General features: G+C 40.2%; 1 protein-coding gene and 1 long non-coding RNA gene across 5 annotated transcripts in view; one reads left to right on the top strand and one right to left on the bottom strand.

The window, feature by feature from the left end:
* Window positions 1-311: 311 nt before the first annotated feature.
* cdk7 (cyclin-dependent kinase 7) overlaps window positions 312-19675 on the bottom strand; it is a 38309-nt gene continuing 18945 nt past the window's right edge. For 2 of the 4 annotated variants that reach the window (XM_078563096.1, XM_078563117.1), the window contains 6 exons: window positions 19187-19305; window positions 18309-18408; window positions 15173-15259; window positions 13642-13791; window positions 12966-13110; window positions 3178-3357 (listed from right to left, as the gene is read on the bottom strand). In XM_078563096.1, coding sequence (XP_078419222.1) covers window positions 3320-3357; window positions 12966-13110; window positions 13642-13791; window positions 15173-15259; window positions 18309-18408; window positions 19187-19305 — 639 coding nt within the window. In that variant the 3' untranslated portion in view covers window positions 3178-3319. Of the gene's footprint in view, window positions 1126-1734; window positions 3400-12965; window positions 13111-13641; window positions 13792-15172; window positions 15260-18308; window positions 18409-19186; window positions 19306-19675 lie in introns of those variants that run through there. The other 2 variants (XR_013579508.1, XM_078563109.1) reach the window with 2 other exon arrangements.
* Window positions 11741-11969, top strand: LOC144693325 (uncharacterized). The gene is made up of 2 exons (XR_013579513.1): window positions 11741-11844; window positions 11919-11969. It is a non-coding gene; the product is annotated as an uncharacterized LOC144693325 (long non-coding RNA).

The raw sequence follows: 19675 nt of genomic DNA, 5'->3' as shown, positions 1-19675 counted from the left end.
CCTGGTCTGGCCTATATGTGATTCCAGATCCACAGCAACGTGGTTGAACCTTACCTGCCCTCAGAAAAAGCCGAACAAGACATTCAGTTCAAGGGCAATTAGGGATGGGCTACAACTGCTGGCCTTGCCAGTGGCACCCACATCCCATGAAAGAATAAAGAAAAAAAACTAGTTCATGGTGGTGCAGCAGAAGCCAAGAGGAAATTCCTCGAACCTCCCTTGCTTACCTCCAGTCTTTGTGTGCCCCTAATAACTAACAGGGTTTATTCATAAGATTTTATATTTCATGCTTTTTAATAAAAAGAGGCAAGTTTGTAACATAACATTTATTCAAATCAAACACTGCACATGAAATTATCAATGTTTGTATAGCAATATTACTCATGAGGTAGAAATACATTTGTAATAAAAATGTACGAGTTGAATTTTTTTTTTTGCATTTTTCCATTGGCAATCTATTTATGGCTTTTCCTTTAGAAAATTCCTCATTTTTCACTTTTTCCTTGAATTAATTCATGTTTCAGTTCTGGAGAATTGAACTTCATGAAAACCCACCTGCTGAAGTAGTAAGAATGTTTCTCAGTACCAAGGGGTTTCAGCACACCTTTCAATCCCTACAATACCAAGGTGCTGGACTAAAACTGGATGGAGCACAACATGACATAGTATCCAGATTTAGAGATGCTGCCTTGCTCTTCAAGGTAAGGACCACTTCCGTTTGCCAGTACGAAGTAACACATTCACAAAATAAAGACATTGGAAAAATCCAACAAAAGACCATAAAATAAAATTTTAAGAGCCATCAGAAATAAGACTTGAATTTTATACAGCATTTTAAGAAAAATGGTTTCTGTATTGATTCAGCTTTTCAATATTCAGCAAAATTGTAGAAAATAATCAGGTCATAGTGCACTGTATCTATAGTTTGGCCCAGAGTTGCATAATTTCTTACAGTTAGCAGGTTGTGTTCTTTTCTATGAAACAATCTTTTTTAAATACTTGCACTGCTCATTTGAAATTTGATATAATGGAGACAGACCGAGTTGTAGTTTGATAGTGGCCTGAGGTCAGGTGAAATGGTCGTCAAATCCTGTACTCAGCATCAGACCTGTTTCCATTTGTCAGCTACAGAGAAGATAAGGGAGAGAAGGAAATAGATGAGAGGCAGCCAACTGTTGAGAGAAAGATGGAAAATAAAAGTTTTCTGATAAAGGCACAAGATAGCTGGTAATAAAGAGAAGTTAAAATACACAGATAGTACAACTGTAGTAGACAGCTAGGAAAAAAAGAGGCCAACTAATAATCCAGGGAGTATAAGGTTCAAATCCCACCATGGCAGCTGGAGAATTTGAATTCAGTTTTAAAAGCCTGTAAGTAAAATGCAGGTACCAGTAAAAGTGACTATCAAGTTGTTGGGTTGCCATTAAAACAACTGGTTCACTGATGTCCTTCAGTGAAGGAAACCTGCCAAACTTATCTGGTCTGGCTTACATGTGATTCCAGGCCCACACTAAAGTGGTTGACCCTTAACTGCCCTCTGGTGGCCTAGCAAGATCAAACTGCTAGAAAGGAAAACAAGAATTAAACCAGACAGATCACTGCGATCTTGGCATCAAATCAGCTTGCTTGATCCTGCAAAACCCTCCACACTAACATCTGGGGAGACTGGTGCCAAAATTAGGAGAGTTGTCCCACAGACTAGTCAAGCTAAAGATGAGAAAGTGACATACTTACAAGAATCATACCAAATCAGTCCACATTCCAGACTCCTCCACCCTTCATAAGTGCGTCCTGGTCCAGTGGCCCACCACCTTCAAGGTTCAAGTCAGGATAACTCTCCACTTGTCTGAATAGGTGCAACTCTGACAACAGCCACGAAGTTTGACACCAGCAAGAGAAAAACAGCTGGCTTGATCGGCACCTTATTCAACATTCACTCTCTCCAATATCAGCATCCTATGGCTGCAGTGTGTACCATCTACAGGATGCACTGTAGCCAAAGCTACTTCAGCAACACTTTCCAAATCTGTGACTTTCACCACCTAGGTGAAGGGCAGCAGATGCATGGGAATATCATTACATCTAAGGTCCCCTCAAGACAAATGCATCCTGACTTGGACATTCATTTTTCACTAGGTAAAAATCCTAGAACCAAGTACCTAACAGCTTAATGGGAGCACCTGTGTCACAGGGACCAAAGCAGTTCAAGAATGCCATATCAACTTTCTGAAGGGCAATTAAAAATGGGCATTAAATGTTGGCCTTGCTAGAGATGCCCACATCCCAAAGAATGATTAATAATAAAGAACTAACTTCCATAAATATAGCACTTTTCAAGCCCTCAAGACATGCCAAAGCACTTTGCTACCACTGAAACACTTTTGAATTGTAGTCACTGTTATATGCCAATCAAATTGCAGACAGCAAGGTCCTAAGAACAGCAATGAAATAAATAAGCATTGGTTGAGGGATAACTGTTCCCCAGGAAACTGGGTGACTTCATCTCCTTTTCTTCATATAGCGTCATTGGATATTTATCTCCACCTGAGGGGCTGTCTGATACAAAAGACAGTACTTACAACAGTGCAAAATTCCCTCATTATTGCACTGAAGTGCCAGCCTAGATTTTGTGCTCAAGTGGGGTTTAATCACCACCTCCTGACTCAGAGGTGAGTGCCAGCAATGAGCCAAGAAATGATGGAGACAGACAAGAAACAAGAGGATGAGGAAAAAAAGAGGTGTCTGTAATAATGAAATAGGGAAGTAGATTATTAATAATGTTGAAAGGGAGTCAAAGTTAAATTGGAATGAAAAACACCATGAAGATGCGAGTTAGGAAATTGAGTGATTTGCACTTGAATGAAATCCAAACCGAAAAATATTACAAACTATATGTGTATCACAGATCTTTATATATTAATCTTTCTATGGCAAGTATACAAGTTAGACACCAGAACACCATGCTTCTCTAGTGGTAGTTCATGCTTAAGATTTTTAATTCTCTCTTGAAGGTGAGAAATGGTTTTATAGGCCCCAGACATCCTGCAGTGTATTACCACAGTAGCCATTATTCACATCAGTCAAGTGCCTTTTAAGCTATGTAAAAGTAGAGTTCTCTATTCAAAATCTGTATAAAAAGGTATTTGATTGCAACATATGTAACAGGATGAGCAAATGTCCATTTTTTTTAAACGTTTATTGAAAAATTACTGACACATCATTATTTAAGTACACAATCGGGACTCTTGAACACAACTCCACTTTGTACACAGCAGCTAAGTCTTTGTGTTACAAAAAGTAACTGTAATATTAACTTTTATCACATATGTTGGCTCCATTTCTGTCCAGTATCAGCAGCTGTCGACAAGGGTCAGAAAATTAATCTCTTAGCCAGGCCACCTAAAAATAAGTGCAACAACATTTACGTCTGGCTAGTAATGAAAATAAATTTATATTCAATAATAATTCTAGGTGGACATAGACTGCGTGAAACAAATGGATCATCTACAACTTCACTATAACCATCAATGCTGCTAATTAAATTGAGTTTCACTGTTTATCACAAGTACAATGTAATGCAGTGGACGCTTACCGCCCCAAAGGAAAGCTGGCTGAGAATTTCTTTTAAAAAAAACAAAAGAAAAGTAAGGCATTTTGGAGTTCAGCATCTCCTAGCAGCTAGAACACAGATAACATCAATGAATAGAGTCACAGGCCTTTACTTGCAGGTGACCATGCCTGAAATTTACCTCTCAATGTTTGAATTTGTTTAAATGGAGCAGTATTTCTTCAATGTGTATGCCATCTACTATAACTAAAGAGTTTTAATTGTTCTGAACCATTCCATCTTTCTTCTTTTTCAGGTGTACAGTGGCACTACATACTTGTCCTACAGTAGGAAGAAAAATAATGCTGTGCCTGGAGTGGGGAGAATCAAACCAACCACATCTAGATTTCATTTTCACTAAGACTTACTGTTGCCCTCTGTCTCCTGATCACAATTGCCCTTGACTTGGGCCCTCCTGGAGGTGTGGTGACAGCACCAGCTGGAGTAAGCAAGAAGCAAAGAACAGCCACAATCAGGAAGCACCATTTGAATGATGGGACAGAAGCAAGCAGTCGCAAAAACAGTCACAATTTAAATTCAGGAGCGCCATTATGAGTATGAATGTGCTAAGCAGCTGCCGGGATATAATAGAATGAAACAGAATCAAAATGAGCCAAGGCTGAAAACATAAAGGGAGAAAACAACACAGAGACAGATGGAGGACAGAAAACAACTAAATAAAAGTTTTCTGTTGAACAGAGGGGGAAATAAAGAAGGAACTGTAGATCAGAAACCATAGATACACTACAGACTCAGACAATTATAAAAAGCTTACATTGAAAACTGAGGAGAAGCTTGAGAAATTTCAGGCAGAAATTAAAGACAACAGATTGTACATGCCACAAGTAGCACAAGACAGATGTTGACAGCTGCTCCATGAAACTGATGTGCTTAAAATCTTAAGGCTCTCAAAATTGATAATTAAAGACTGGAGCAGGAACATAGAGCCTGTAATTTGATATCAAGTTGAAGAAGATGGATTTAAGTAGGCAAGTTATTTCGCATGGACAGTGATGTTAGAATTGAAGCACGCAAGCAGCAAGTTAGGTTTGATAGCAGACAGATCTCATTCCCACAGGTTGTAGGGTACATGGAACAAATACGGGGAAAAATAGTTGACTCAGCACTGATTGACAACTTTAAAGGGATGTAGATCGATGTGTTGAGAAGATAGAATTACGTTTTTAGAGGTAATAATAACACTATTTGTATTCTCCCTACCATCACCCCCTGGGTAGGCAGGGGAAAGAACTCAAGTGTTCCCTAAAGTAAGATGATCAACAGATGGAGTATTAGGTGATAGGTTTTGACAGCCAGTTTGTGAAGTCAATCTTTACTCAGTTTTGGTTTTATTCACAAAGTGGAACATTACAAATGTACAGTTCCTAACTCTATAACCCACCAGCAGTGTCAATAAGTGTCTCTTTTTATATGCACAAGTAATTGTCCAACAAGTGACCCAGCCCCCAGTGAATCTTGGATTTACCTAATGTTGTACAAATTATGATAAATAATCATGGACAGGGCTCAATGGGCCTTTTCTCACTGTGGATTTTGATGTATGTTTTCATATGGTACTCAAGCTTAAAAAAAACTTTGCTATCATTACTTTAGAATCAAATAGGTATTAGGATAGGAGCAATTCAGGGAAAGGGAAGGCAGCTTTGCAGAGCAGAACACATCCCTGTACATGGGAGACTCAATATTCTTAATATCATACTTAACTGAACTCTCCTTAGTGAAAATGACAGATTTATAATGCTTTAAATTAGAAAGTTGGTGTAAATAGGTGAATATTCAATGTCAAAAAATATTTCCTTACTAGTTTGGATTCTCTTTTCTTTGGATGGCTCCCCATGAAGATAAAATATTTCAGGAAAACTGTTTCACTGTCTTAGGAAATAGGACGAGAAAGATTCTTCCAACTCTTAAATTGATTCACAATTACTTACTCCCTTTCTTTGGAGTTGGGCAAAGAAATTTGCAACTTATCGATATGAATTTAATATTAAGAATTTTAAGTTATGTAACTATTAAGATCTCCCAACAAGTACTTTTATTTAAAATTAGGTATGGGCAATAAATGCTGGCCTAGCCAGTGAAGACCACATCCCATAAAATGAATAAATTTTAAAAAAAGATATACATTTAGACAGGATAAGAGACTTGATTGAATAAGGGCTAAATAAGGCTGAAAAGTAAACATTTGAGATGGATGGAATGAGATTTACCCAATCAGATGCTAAACTGGGGCATCTGTACCCTTCTATTAACATACATGTCCTTTTTTCTAAATATGCTTTGAATGCCATTTGATTGACAAAACTGACCATCCTGATTTATTCAAAAACAGTCCAGAGAGATAAATCTAACAATGAAGTTTTTAAAAGCAAAAATAATCCATGCTCTTAGGCCTCATCTAAAGATGCTAATCTGAAAAAAAAACTTTGTTAATTAAAGAAGACACTAAATTAGGCATTCATAAGACACCACCTGTTTTCACTTCAGGATCTTCGGAAAGGAAAATGTGTTTCATCTAGAGAATAGCCGATTTGCTTTTTCCCCACCTTATTTCTTGAATACTCATAACACTAAGGAGAGATACTCCTCAGAGAAGGGTCAGGGCTCTGGAAGGATTTCTAGAGGTGAATAAATTTAAACTGCCATGTTTTATAATGGACATGGTCCATCTGAGAATAAAATGATTAATTTATTTTAAAAAATGTTAGTTACACATTACTCACGTGGCAGTAGATTATTGAGCATTTAATAGTATGTACTACAGCAAGGAGTAAAATTGTCCAATCTTGACATTATCAAACTGAATTACAATGAATGTGAGTTCAGTTGTTATATGGTAGAAAGACCTCTTGCCAAGACTAAGTGGCAACTCTCCCCACACTCCTAAAACATGACCCCACTATTAAACACTAAGCTATCAATTCCAAGAGCATTACTTATCTTATCTCCTTCTGGATATTCCCTAACCAACAACTTCCCAACACTGCACAACCCACTTATACCTCTTCTTCATCGATCACAAACAGGACGGTCCTGGTGGATTGAACTCATTTCTCTGCTGACTTTATTTTCCCCGCCCCACGCCGTTGTCCATTTCCTATCCATCTATATCCACAACAGTCTACCCTCTACCACTTGGTTAGATTCCAGTTTTCTAGCCCCAACCATCTTCTTTTCACTAGAGTTCCTCTAAGCCTCAATCCATCTCCAAGGCAGCCTCGTCCTCATTGATCTGCAGCCCAACTAATATCCACTACCACCCTCCTCATTTGCCAGAGTGAAATTGTTCTCACATTGAACAACTTATCCTTAAACTCCACGTTCTTCCCCCAGATAAAGTATCCTGAACTTTGAAGATATGTTGAACATTCTTTGTACCAGTCCTATTCTGGCCTATCATCTTTTTCCATTATATTGATGTGTGTTGAAGCTACTATGACCTAGAGAAAGACGTTCATTCATTTTGCTTCAAATTTCCATTCCTTCTTACCTTTATGTAGACCAATACTGACTCTTTGCTTACCCTCCTGGACTTCTCTCTATCTCTGGGAATGGAATTTCCATCAACGTTTATTATAAATCCATGGGCTACAACAAATACCTAGATTAGTCCCATTCAACTTCTTGTAAATAATTCTTTCCCTTCTCCCAGTTTCACTGTTGAATCTCCTAATGCTAACCCTTTCCACACCAAAGTTTCCAAAATATCTTCCTCAGCTGAAGATTCTCTTTTAGTATAATAGATAATCTGAGTTCCCATGTCCTCACGTATCTCTAACCATCTTCTCACATGAACTGTGATATGGTCCATCCTCCCTCTTGTCCTTCCACCCCAGAAGCCTCCTCATTCAACAGATCTTCTACCCACCAAACACATATTTCCTCCGCTTCCTCCTCCACTTCTGAAGGGACCTTTCTTTCCATGACATCCTTGCCCACTCTTCTACCCTTGACACCTTCCATGAAAGAGAGTAGGGGATCTAACACCTGGCCATCCACCTCCTGCCAAACTGCTGTCCAGTGCCCAAACTCCTTTTAGGTGAGACAAGTCGTGTACTTCTTCAACACAGTAAACTGCATTTGCTGCTCGTGGTGCATCAGGGGGAACCATGCATAGATTAGACAACCACTTTATGAAACAACTTCATTCGTGCCACAAACATGACCACATGGAAAAACCTCTTCATTGCAATTCACTGCTCGTTTGCCTGTGACCTTCTGCAATGAAACCCAATACGATCTCGAGAAACACCACCGTATCTTTCTACTGGGCACCTTGCAGCCCTCTGGCCTTAATTCTGCCTTCAACAACTTCAGGCCTTAGCAAGAGCTGCCATATTCACTTTAGCAGGAGGTGCTGTCAATGTGGAAAGAGTTTGCCAATAATTCTGGGGATGGCGGGGAGTAAGCTAGTTAGTGATTGGGGTGGGTCCCCCTGTTGGAACACTGCTGTCAGGGTGGTCTGCATGCTTGGTGTTCACTTGCTGGGCCATTGGGGCTTGTTCCAGTTTGTCATTTTTTCAAGCTTCCCTTTAAGCTATCTATTCCTTCACCCATTGAACTATTCACACAATCTCTATCTTGTACAGATACGTCTTTTATTTCTTTAATTTTTCTCATTATGACTCCTAATGTCTCATGTTTATATCGCTTCTGATATTCCATCATCTCTTTACCACACAAGCAGTTTACAGGTCATTCTATTTATTTTCCTTTATGTCTTTTTTCCCCATCTCATTCTCTTGTCCTCTTTCTTTTTAAATGCTGTTCATCCCTAACATATTGCAGTGCCTACGAAATGCTAACTTATTTGTTCTCTTCAAAGTTGCTGCCTAATCTGCAGAGTATTTTCAGCATTTTCTGTTTAATAAATTATTCAGGTGTAGGGAACTGTTTCAAAATCAGGAGTATAGGGAATAGATGATGCAGTAGAGAAGTCTCAGATTCATTTTACCTAAGGAATCAGGATTTCATTCCAGCTCAGACAAATGATGTCAAAGTCTCTCCTTTGCCCATTGAAAGGTGCTAAGTGAAATTAACTTGAATAGTCCCAATTACATAAAAAAAGGTGCATAAGGAGACCTCAGTTTGGAATGAATTGATCATTTCTGTTGACGAAGCTACAAGGATAAATAGCATGGGAGATAGAAAATTCACACTGGTATACTTGAATTATATCCTTTGCAGATTAGGGTTAAGACTCCATGTCTGGCCAGACTAAAGGAAGTATTACTCTGCAAGTCAAGCTGTTTTATCCAACATATGGGTTACTGATGTTGACAATGATGCCAATATTCCAATCCCCCAACCCTAGTGCTACAAATTATACAAGCATAAAAATTTCAATTCAGACAGTAATGGAAGAGGAGATTAACATAGCGATCAGCCATGCTCCGGCACTGGCAATTACTTATAATAATGTAGCAGGATCAGCTGCCTGAAATTTAAACTAGATCCATGAAAGATTAGTCAAACACATGCTTTTTGAAACTAGACCAGTTAGAATTTTAACTCTAACTCCTATTAATAGAATTTCCATCTTGTGGATATAACCTTCTAGAGAGATAAAAACTGGTTCATCTAAAGATGTGGGAGATATCAAAGCACTGTATATTTATATTGAGAATAAGTCAAATAAAATAGCTAATCAAATGTTATATTTAATACAGTGTATGGTTTAAAGAAATTCCTTTTTCCTCCGGATTTATAGGCCAGCTAGCACACAGCCACTTTTGTTAGCCTGCACGAAAAGGTTGAACACACTCGAGCTATTGCCTGGCAGAAATCATGCCTTCTATTTCAAACAAAAATAAAAATACCTGGAAACAACTCAGCAGGTCTGGCAGCATCTGCGGAGCGGAACACAGTTAACGTTTCGAGTCCATATGACTCTTCAACAGAACTAAGCAAAAATAGAAGAGAGGTGAAATATAAGTTGGTTTAATGGGGGGTGGGACAAGTAAAGCTGGATAGAGGGCCAGTGAAAGGTGGAGATGACCAAAAGATGTCATAAACAAAAGGACAAAGAGGTGTTGAAGGTGGTGATATTATCTAAGGAATGTGCTAATTAAGGGTAGAAAGCAGGGCAAGCAAGGTACAGATAGCCCTAGTGGGGGTGGGGTGAAGGAATCAAAAAAGGCTAAAAGGTAGAGGTAAAACAATGGATGGAAATACATTTAAAAATAATGGAAATAGGTGGGAAAAGAAAAATCTATATAAATTATTGGGAAAAAAAGGAGGGGATCGGAAAGGGGGTGGGGATGGAGGAGTGAGTTCATGATCTAAAATTGTTGAACTCAATATTCAGTCCAGAAGGCTGTAAAGTGCCTAGTCGGAAGATGAGGTGCTGTTCCTCCAGTTTGCGTTGAACTTCACTGGAACAATGCAGCAGGCCAAGGACGGACATGTGGGCATTAGTGCAAGGTGGAGTGTTGAAATGGCAAGCAACAGGGAGGTCTGGATAATGCTTGCAGACAGACCGAAGGTGTTCTGCACAGCGGTCACCCAGTCTGCGTTTGGTCTCTCCAATGTAGAGGAAACCGCATTGGGAGCAACGAATGCAGTAGACTAAATTGAGGGAAGTGCAAGTGAAATGCTGCTTCACTTGAAAGGAGTGTTTGGGCCCTTGGACGGTGAGGAGAGGGGAAGTAAAGGGGCAGGTGTTGCACCTTCTGCGGTTGCATGGGAAGGTGCCGTGGGAGGGGATTGAGGTGTACGGGGAGATGGAGGAGTGGACCAGGGTGTCCCGGGATGCCGCCGGGAGGGTGAAGGGAAGATGTGTTTGGTGGTGGCATCATGCTGGAGTTGGCGGAAGTGGCGGAGGATGATCCTTTGAATGCGGAGGTTGGTGGGGTGATAAGTGAGGACAAGGGGGACCCTATCATGTTTCTGGGAGGGAGAGGAAGGTGTGAGGGCGGATGCGCGGGAGATGGGCCGGGCACGGTTGAGGGCCCTGTCCATGCCTTCTATCTCACTTTGTCATTGAAACGTAGCTGCCTCTGGAAGCGCCTGTGAAAACTAACACTTTTGTTAGGTCTCAGACCCTATAGACGTGTACACAGTTGTTGGCGGTGTTTTTTTTTAAATAGAGAGAAGCCCAGTAAATTGAACAGGATGCAAAATTAAAAGAAAGCTAAGGCACAAAGATCAAAGAATTTTACAGCAAAAGATGTGGCCATTTAATTTAGCCTACTGCACCTATACCAGTTTTCTTAATAAACCATATACTTAGTACTCTGGCTTATACCCACTGTGTTACAAGTGTGAAATTTATAAGATTATGTTTTAGGGTTATATCTCTTTGTTTATAAGATTATCATAGTTTGGGACTGTGTCTTTGAATGTAGATTAAATGAAAGGGGTCATGCGACCTATGTTGGCATCTGACAATAAACCTGGGTGGTTTAATTGTTAAAGATCAGAAGTCCCAAATTGTTTCATAGAGGTGAAGGTGCTGGGTGTTTACTCCGAGGGACAATGACAACTGTTTCTAAGTCCGCAATGAGAAGACCCTAAGTCTCCTGTACCCAGAAAGGTGTTATTATCAGGCTGTAAACAGCTGTGTTGGAGCCTGTCTCTTTGTTCCCAAGATGAAAGGGTGTGGTGATCAGACATATCTGATTAACATTTTTACTTGGATATAAAACTAATGTATTTCCTACTGCCACGAAAAAGGGCATACAGGAAGCCATTTTGAGATAAGGTTACAGGCCCAGAAATATCACAGGCAGAAGAGAGTTGCAGCTATTGGCCTTGTGTGGCCTACAGCCAACTGGGAGGTGGAGAGCAAAAAGAAATAGATATTAGCCAGGCCTGCACTTTAAGCACAGAGAATGCTGACTCTATCATTCATCGTGCGGAATAGGAGTGAAAGCTCGCAATCAGTTTGAAGACCCAAGCTCATGAGGAGTTAAAACAGGACTGGAGGATTCGCCTAGCTGTAGCTAGGGGCAGAATCCCCAGGGAAACTCTTGCAGTAGGCAGTATTGGGGAGGCAAAAGAACAGAAGTAAACCCTTGGGAGCTGCAAAACACTTTGGACTGGTTCCAGGAGATTGGATGCCTACCTAAGAGACCGAGTAACGTAACAAAATTAGGATCTTCAGCTGTCATTAAAATTAGAAAGAGGAAAACTCTGCTCAGTGGTTTAAATTACAAGTTGCCTACAATGAGAAAATACTGTTCAGCACATAGTGTTTTGTCTTCATCATTGATAAAGTTCTTTTAAAAAATGAAATCTTGTGTGTTCTTCTTTCAGCTAATAACTGGAAGTTTGAATTTCACTTTAAAAGTTATTGGTCTCTACGGAGATTGTAACAATTGCAATTTTTCTTTTAAGTAATTCTGCATGTTCAAAAGATCTTATGGATTCTATTTCCACCACTGTTGTTGTACTTGGCTTCATTCCTCCTTATTTTTGTAATTTCCTCCAGCCCCATAACCTTCCAAGATATTTGGCTCTTCAATATCCCCAATTTTAATTGCTCCACCTTCGATGGCTTTATCTACAGCTGCCAAAGCTCTGGAATTCCCTCCCTAAACCTCACCTTCTCTCTACCCCTTTTTTCTCTCCAAGACACTGCTTAAGACCTACCTCTTTTATATCACTGTGATTCTGTCCCAAATTTGTTTATAATGCTCCTCTGAAATGCCTTTGGACATTTCATTACGTTAAAGCTACTATATAAATACAAGTTGTTATTCATAAGGCACTGCATATTCTCACAGCAACACTGAAAAAAAAATCTCCTAACCTCTTCCTTCAACTTAGGTGACAATCTTCACTTTGATCCTTTATTTATCAGCTCACTGATCAGTGGAAATAGTTTTCCCTTATTTACCTTATTAAGGATCCTTGATTTTGAACACTTATGTCAAATTTGCCTTCACCTTCTCTGCTGTAATGAATCCATCCTCCTAATTAAGCCTGGTATCATAGTGAATCTGTGTGAGATCCCCTTTCTCCCTCCATTCTAGAAACAAGTTGGTTAGAAATGGTACAGTCTAGGGCGCCCAGTGATTGACAGTTATTGGATCTTCCAGTCCATGGGACAGCACAAGTCTGAATCCCATTAATTTCTCTTCCAGAGTCAAAGAAGTGGTCGACTATAGCCAAGCTATCAGGCTTCTACAGAATTGAATTGTTGTAACAAGAGGTAAATAATAGAGGGGATGTGGTTTAGTGCCCTTCGTTAGATGCCAGCAGACCACTGGCAGAAGAAATGCTGTTCATGATAAGCCGTACACATCTAGTTCATAGCGTAGGTTATGCACCTTAGGAAACAATTTGGGAAAAAGAGAAGTGGAAAAATCCAATGAGGGAGAAGGCTACCCATTACCTTGCTCCATGTTTTCAGTTCGTTTACGCTTGAAACCTGTCTTAGCCTCTTGCTCTTTTAAGACTTCCGTTGAGCAGTTGGGTCGTGGCAGTTGGGGCCCTGCTGTTGGTCCAGGACGGTTACTAAAATACCTCTTTTTCAGTGCCTCGAGAGAACATAATTTTACAATATAGTCAAAGGAGCACCAGTCAGTTCAAACTTAATAAAGTATGGAAGAAGAAACTAATCTGTTCATCAAGCATTCCCTTCCAAAGGGTTTGAATGATTTTGCACCTTTACAGGTTCTCCATGAATACAAAAATGAAATCACAGCCTCCAACGCTGGCTAGGATTCCCTTATCTAGCCCAGGAACATTGAAGTCAATTACATGACGATAACCAATGCTCCAGTTGAGACTAGCAAATTCAGCACAGACCAGAGGCTAAATCTATGGCCTTCCTGATCTCTATAACCCAGCTATGCACTGGGTAAACTTATTGGCTCCTTTGCATGGGGTGGGGGAGGTGCTGGGGAGAGGGGGAAAACAAAACCTGAAAGTAAAAATTGTTCGATTCTCCATTCTCATTCTTTATATATTTATTCCTGCTGAAATGTAAACCTAGTTGACTGAATCGAGAGTGAACTGTAGCTCTTGCCCTTTATGTAAATCAGAATAACAAAAAAGGATCCACTTACCTGGGTAGCTGTTACTCTTGCGCAGGGATTAAATGTAAACAAGTCTTGTAGCAATTCCAGTAGGTCATCCCCAGCAGCACTGAATATATGCTCAAGCGGAGTTCCAGGAAAGCTTTTAAATGAGATATAGTCTGGAAGGCTGGTCATTCCCTGCAATTACAAAATATTGATGCAAAACCCGAAGCATCCGTTTTGGGTGTGGGTGCGAAAATAATACAAATTACCCTGCAGTGCCTGGTCATAAGAGCCCAATAACACATAATTACAATAAAATGACCAGACATCTTTGTGCTTTTCCAACATGATTGGGGTAGTATCTATTCAAGTATACAGTGTTCATTTTATTGATATTCATTCTGGTAAAGCTAAAAGACACTTACAGCAAAAAGAAGTATATTGATTTATTTGCACAATGGTGCCATTAGGTTTGACTTATGATTTTTTTTTATTTTGCACAAAGACCCAGAAAACAGTTTAATTTGTTCCTCAAACATGTTGTACACTCGTTAAACAAGAAACTTAAGGGTAAATTTTCCTCTTTAGGATCAGATTGTAAGAATAGACAGTAGCCTATATTATAAAGTTAGGCACACGCTGTTTATGATTCATTTTAGTGTATGAAAAAACATAATAGAAGACCGCATTAAAGTAAGATCTTATGCCCACCAAACCATTACAAATCCAATATTAGGAAATATGCCGAAAGCAGGGCTAGCCCAAATTGAAACAACGGAATTAAAATAAGGGACTGATGGTCTCTGGGCAGGAGGTAACTATTAAATCAGTACTCTATGGGGAACATTCTCCCCCTGTCAGGGGGGAAGAGCAGGAGCAGGCGCCAGTGGCTGGCCTTCCGATCAGCGCCCCCGGTCGGGGTCGTGCACCGCCATTTTACGTGGGCGGGCCAATTAAGGCCCACCCAGCGTGACGTTCGGCAGGAAGCGCTATGCGCTCCCTGTGCGGGCGGGGAGGGGGGATTCCCTCAGTCAGGAGTGCGCTCTTTCGCGCATGTGTGCGAAAAAGCGCACAGATCTCCCCGAGGCAAAGCGCTGCCTCAGGGAGATCGGCTCCCATTCAAAAGTTGACAGAAAGGTAATAAAAAAAATTTCCCTGACATGTCCCCTCATGGTGACACTGTCACATGAGTTGGGACATGTCCTTAATTTTTATTTAAACATTTGATAAACATTTAAAAGCCCTCATGAAACCTCATCCCGCCCGTGGATGAGGTTTCATGTTTTTTCCAAGGTCCACCTGGGCTCCCGGCCTGCCCACCAACCCTAAGGTTGGACGGGCAGGTCCATCAATCAAGTTAACTAGTTTTTTTAATGGCCTTAATAGGCTGAACTGAAAGTCTAAATGACGCGGAGTGACGTTGGGACAGCAAGCGGGCCCCGCCCCCGCTCGCCGACCGGAAGGACCTGCCCTATATCTCAATACTCACCTCATATCTATGACCCCATTTTATACAATGACTTTTCATTTACACTATTTAGAGTAATAGCCCATTTTCAAATTGAAAATAACTCACAGGCCATTGTTCTTCTGTTGGAGTACCTAAAGCTTCAAATATTTTTGTCAGCTGATCTAGATCTGAATCTCCAGGTAAAAACGGTGTCTGTATCAACACAAAATAACAGATAGTTAAGCCAACAAAAAATTGTCTTTTCAAACTATTCATTTATGAAGCATACAGGAATAAAATTGAAATGCAGCAAGTACCCTTTAAAATAATAGGCTAGAAAACATTTTGGAATTCAGAAGAAATCCAGAAGTTTTCACAAGTGCAACATCCAACCACACTGTGCCAGCTGCTCAAATAGTCAGGTGCAAGATGGCTCCCTCTGAAGGGTGTGGGCTTATCATGGGCTAAAGGGAGGGCACCAATAATGGAATGCTATATACCATTTAATCAATTCGCCCAATTGCTGTCCACATCCAGATGGCAAAACTCTTACAACTGGACTGCAGCAAGGGTTTGGTTGCTCCTAGACAGTCTTCCACTGTAGCTGCTGCAAGTAGCGACTTGCTTGCTAGTCCAAACACTATCTCCATAACATCTCCAACGTGATCTGCACTCTAAAGCATGAAATTGTGAACATGGCCCCTCTGAAATAAATTGAAGACTATATTTCTCTCGTGATCACTTGAGCTAAACCCAAAGTTAAATTTCAGTCCTAAAAGCTGGTCTATAACAGACTATAATCAGCTTGAAAAATCACACAGGATAGCCACTGTCAGTTCTGTTGTTTAGATACACAATACGTTTTCAGCTAAATTCCTACTACGGTAGTCATCTGTTAAATATTATATAGGCCACTAGGTTTAAAATGCTCTAAGTCTAGAAGACAATCAGTTCTTTCATGTAAATTGCTATGAAATTTCTATCATTGTCATTGGGTAAACTCCTGGTAGAAAAAGGGCTGGTATTTTCAGTTTCTGTACTTGCCAGGGTACTGAAATGCTGAAGACTTGTGCTCCAGAACTTGCCACAGCCGTAGCCAAGATGTTCCAGTACAGCTTTCTTTCAAATGGAGCACATCCCCCTACTCTAACCTCTCTTTTTAAAATGGATGTGCAAAATAGTAATAAGTGGCTGCCACAGCATTGCAACTACATTCAAGGACAGTAATTCAGTAAAATGAACACCTCATTAGAGCAAACATATTTTTGCTCTCCAAGCTAATTCAGTATAGATGAGGTTATAGTGCATATTAGAGGGTCAATCACCAGAAGCCAGTCTCTCATACCTCTCATTGGCTAGTTGAAGCTTATTATCAGCAGGTCATTTGCCCAGTCTCAGTTACAAAACTGACAAGCAATCAATGTCTACAAATTTCTCACATTTATTCCAATTAACTCCAGTGCAGACATGCATCAGTTGCTAGATCTAAAATGTAACTGGGGCAGCAGAGGTTGTCATATTGGAACCGTGCTTTTCCAACTTGGGCATGAAGGCGTTTCTTTAGATCTGCCAGGTGGTGACATTGTTTTCTCTTGGATTTGCCAATTGCCTCAAAGCTGAGAAAGTATGCCCAGGCTCAATTCATGTCCCAGAGGCAAGGTCACAGCTATTTACAATAATTCAGCAAAACGTACTCGGAAAGGCCCTGAGGATAGGGAAGGAGATATGGGAGGAATGGAATGAGCAGAGATGGTGGGGGTGGTGGCAGGACACTTTTCAAAGACTTGACAATTTCAACAGTCTCCCAGTCAGTCCCATCTTCCACCCACCATAAACTTAAAGTTTCTCCACTGCATGGTCCTAGGTCCAACTATCTTCAGCCGCTTCATCAATGACCTTCCTTCCATCATAAGGTCAGAAGTGGGGATGTTCGCTGGTGATTACACAATGTTCGGCACCATTCGCGACTCCTCAGATACTGACGCAGTCATGTCCATATGCAGCAAGACCTGGACAACATTCAGGATTGGGCTGACAAGTGGCAGTAACACAAGTGCCAGGCAATGACAGAGAATCAAACCAAATCCCCATGACATTCAATAGCATTACCATCACTGAATGCTCCAATATCGATGTGGTTGACTCTTAAGTGCCCTCTGAACAAAGGCAATTAGGGATGGGCAATTAATGCTGGCCTAGCCACATCCCACGAACAAATAAAAAAAAATCCTGAGGGTTACCATTGACCAGAAACTGAACTGGACGAGCCATATAAATACTGTGACTACAAGGGCAGGTCAGACGCTGGAAATTCTGCAAAAGTAACTCACTTCCTGACTCCCCAAAGCCTGTCCACCATCTACAAGGCACAAGTCAGGGGTGTGATGGAATACTCTCCACTTGCCTGGATGAGTGCAGCTCCAACAACACTCAAGAGGCTTGACACAATCCAGGATAAAGCAGCCCACTTGATTGGCACCACATCCACCACCTTCAACATTCACTCCTTTCACCACCGACACAGTGGCAGCAGAGTGTATCATGTAAAAGATGCACTGCAGCAACTCACCAAGACTCCTTAGACAGCATCTTCCAAACTCATGACCACTACCATCTAGAAGGACAAGGGCAGGAGATAGATGGGAACACCACCACCTGGAAGTTCCCCTTCAAGGCACACACCATCCTGCCTTGGAACTATATCGCCGCTCCTTCACTGTCGCTGGGCCAAAATCCTGGAACTCCCTTCCTAACAGGGTGTACCTGCACCACACAGACTGCAGCGGTTCAAGGAGGCAGCTCACTGCCACCTTCCCAGGGCAATAAAAATGCTGGCCTAGCCAGCAGCGCCCACATCTAGAGGAAGAATTTTTAAAAATCAGAGGGTTATGAGTCTGGAATTCTCTATCCCAGAAGATTGTGGATGCTTCATCATTGACAATATTCAAGGATGGGAGAGAGCGATATTTTTGACCTCTAAGGGGATCAAGGGATATGGGGAACAGGCAAGAAAGTGGAGTTGAGGCAGAAGATCGTACTGAATGGCGCAGCAGGCTCAAGGGGTCTTATGATCAACTCCTGCTCCTGTTTATTATGTTCCTATTCCTTCATTACATGATTTCAGTAAAGAATAGCACAAAGATTTAAGATGATGGTGAAGTCATTATTTGAAGACATGTTAGGGAAAAGGTAACTTCTATCATAAATTTAAATATTTAAAAGAGACTTATTTAACTAGTGTACCTTATTCTTTAGCACTTACCCTAAGTAGTAACTCAGCTAATATACAACCAACTGCCCACATATCTACTCCAACTCCATACATCCTGGCTCCAAATAACAACTCTGGTGATCTGTACCATCTGAAATAAAGCATTGAATTTTCATAAAAATGTGCTTTTAGAAATTGCAATCAACAGAGAGCAGAATTTAATGGACGACAGAAATAAACCCCTGGAACTCTTCCTTTATTCAACCATTCGCAAAAATAGACTTATTTTAAAATTAAAAATCCTTTTAAGAACTTAGAAACAGATGTAATACACTCAGTCTTGATCACAACTAGTTGGTTTTTTCACCACAATTGAGAATACAAAATTTAAGCTCAGAAATTGGATCCCAGTAAGCAGGCCGGAGAGCAGTGCCTTTACTGCTGCTATTTAGGAAAATGTTTTTTCAAAAGTTCAAAACAATAAAAGAATGTTATTATTAAATGGAGTTCCACAACAACCTTTACTGATTAAACTCTACATAATTATCCAAAACAGAACAATACAAAGCTTTGGAATTATATTGGAATAGACTGAATACCAAAAGGAATGTACATTTCCCATTTCACACAGTCTAACTTGGTGCTAATTCTAATATTATAATACGATTTCTAATTTCACCTAGCAAAACAAAGAAGGTAATTTCTCTCTCATCTTGGTTGTGTTGCCTCACTAAACAGAGGAACAGGAAGGCAGAAGATTAATTTGGGCATGATGTGTATTTTCTACGCTGCAGAAAATTTTGATGCAAAATATCAATGAACTCAATGCGTGTTTGAGCATCATGTCAACCTTCAGAAAATGTGCAAATTGCTTAATTTTATTCTGTTCAATTAGAAGATTTTCAAACATTCTCCTGCGCATATGTTACCTTGTTACTACCTGATGTGTATACACTCTATTGGGACTTCCAAATGACTTGGCCAAACCAAAATCAGCAAGTTTAAGGATTCCATTCTCATCCACTAATAAGTTGTTGGGCTTCATATCCTGAAAAATACATTAAAATAAATATATTATAATTATATCCATCAGCATTTAAATTATAGAAGTCAGCAGCGTAGGGCAAAAACTACTTAATTGTTTAAAAGCTGGACAGATATTGCTAATGTGGAACAGTAATGTTAATGCAGAAAGAAAATTTGTACATACTGCAATAAAGCTCTTGAATTGTTTACATGGAAAGGAAGGAGCATAAACAGATATGTACATTTGAATACAACAGAATGTTGAAACTATAAAAGAATCTTAGAATTTTACAGAACAGAAGGGGTCTGTTTGGCTTGCTGTGTCTGTGGCAGCTCTCTGAAAGAGTTGTCCAATTTAATCCCAAACCCCAGTTTTGTTCCCTTAATCCTAC

Source organism: Cetorhinus maximus, chromosome 2, assembly GCF_964194155.1.
Source record: "Cetorhinus maximus chromosome 2, sCetMax3.hap1.1, whole genome shotgun sequence".
Classification (NCBI taxonomy): Eukaryota; Metazoa; Chordata; class Chondrichthyes; order Lamniformes; family Cetorhinidae; genus Cetorhinus; species Cetorhinus maximus.
The sequence above is the reverse complement of the archived record's forward strand: the minus strand, read 5'-3'. Positions and strand labels throughout refer to the sequence as shown.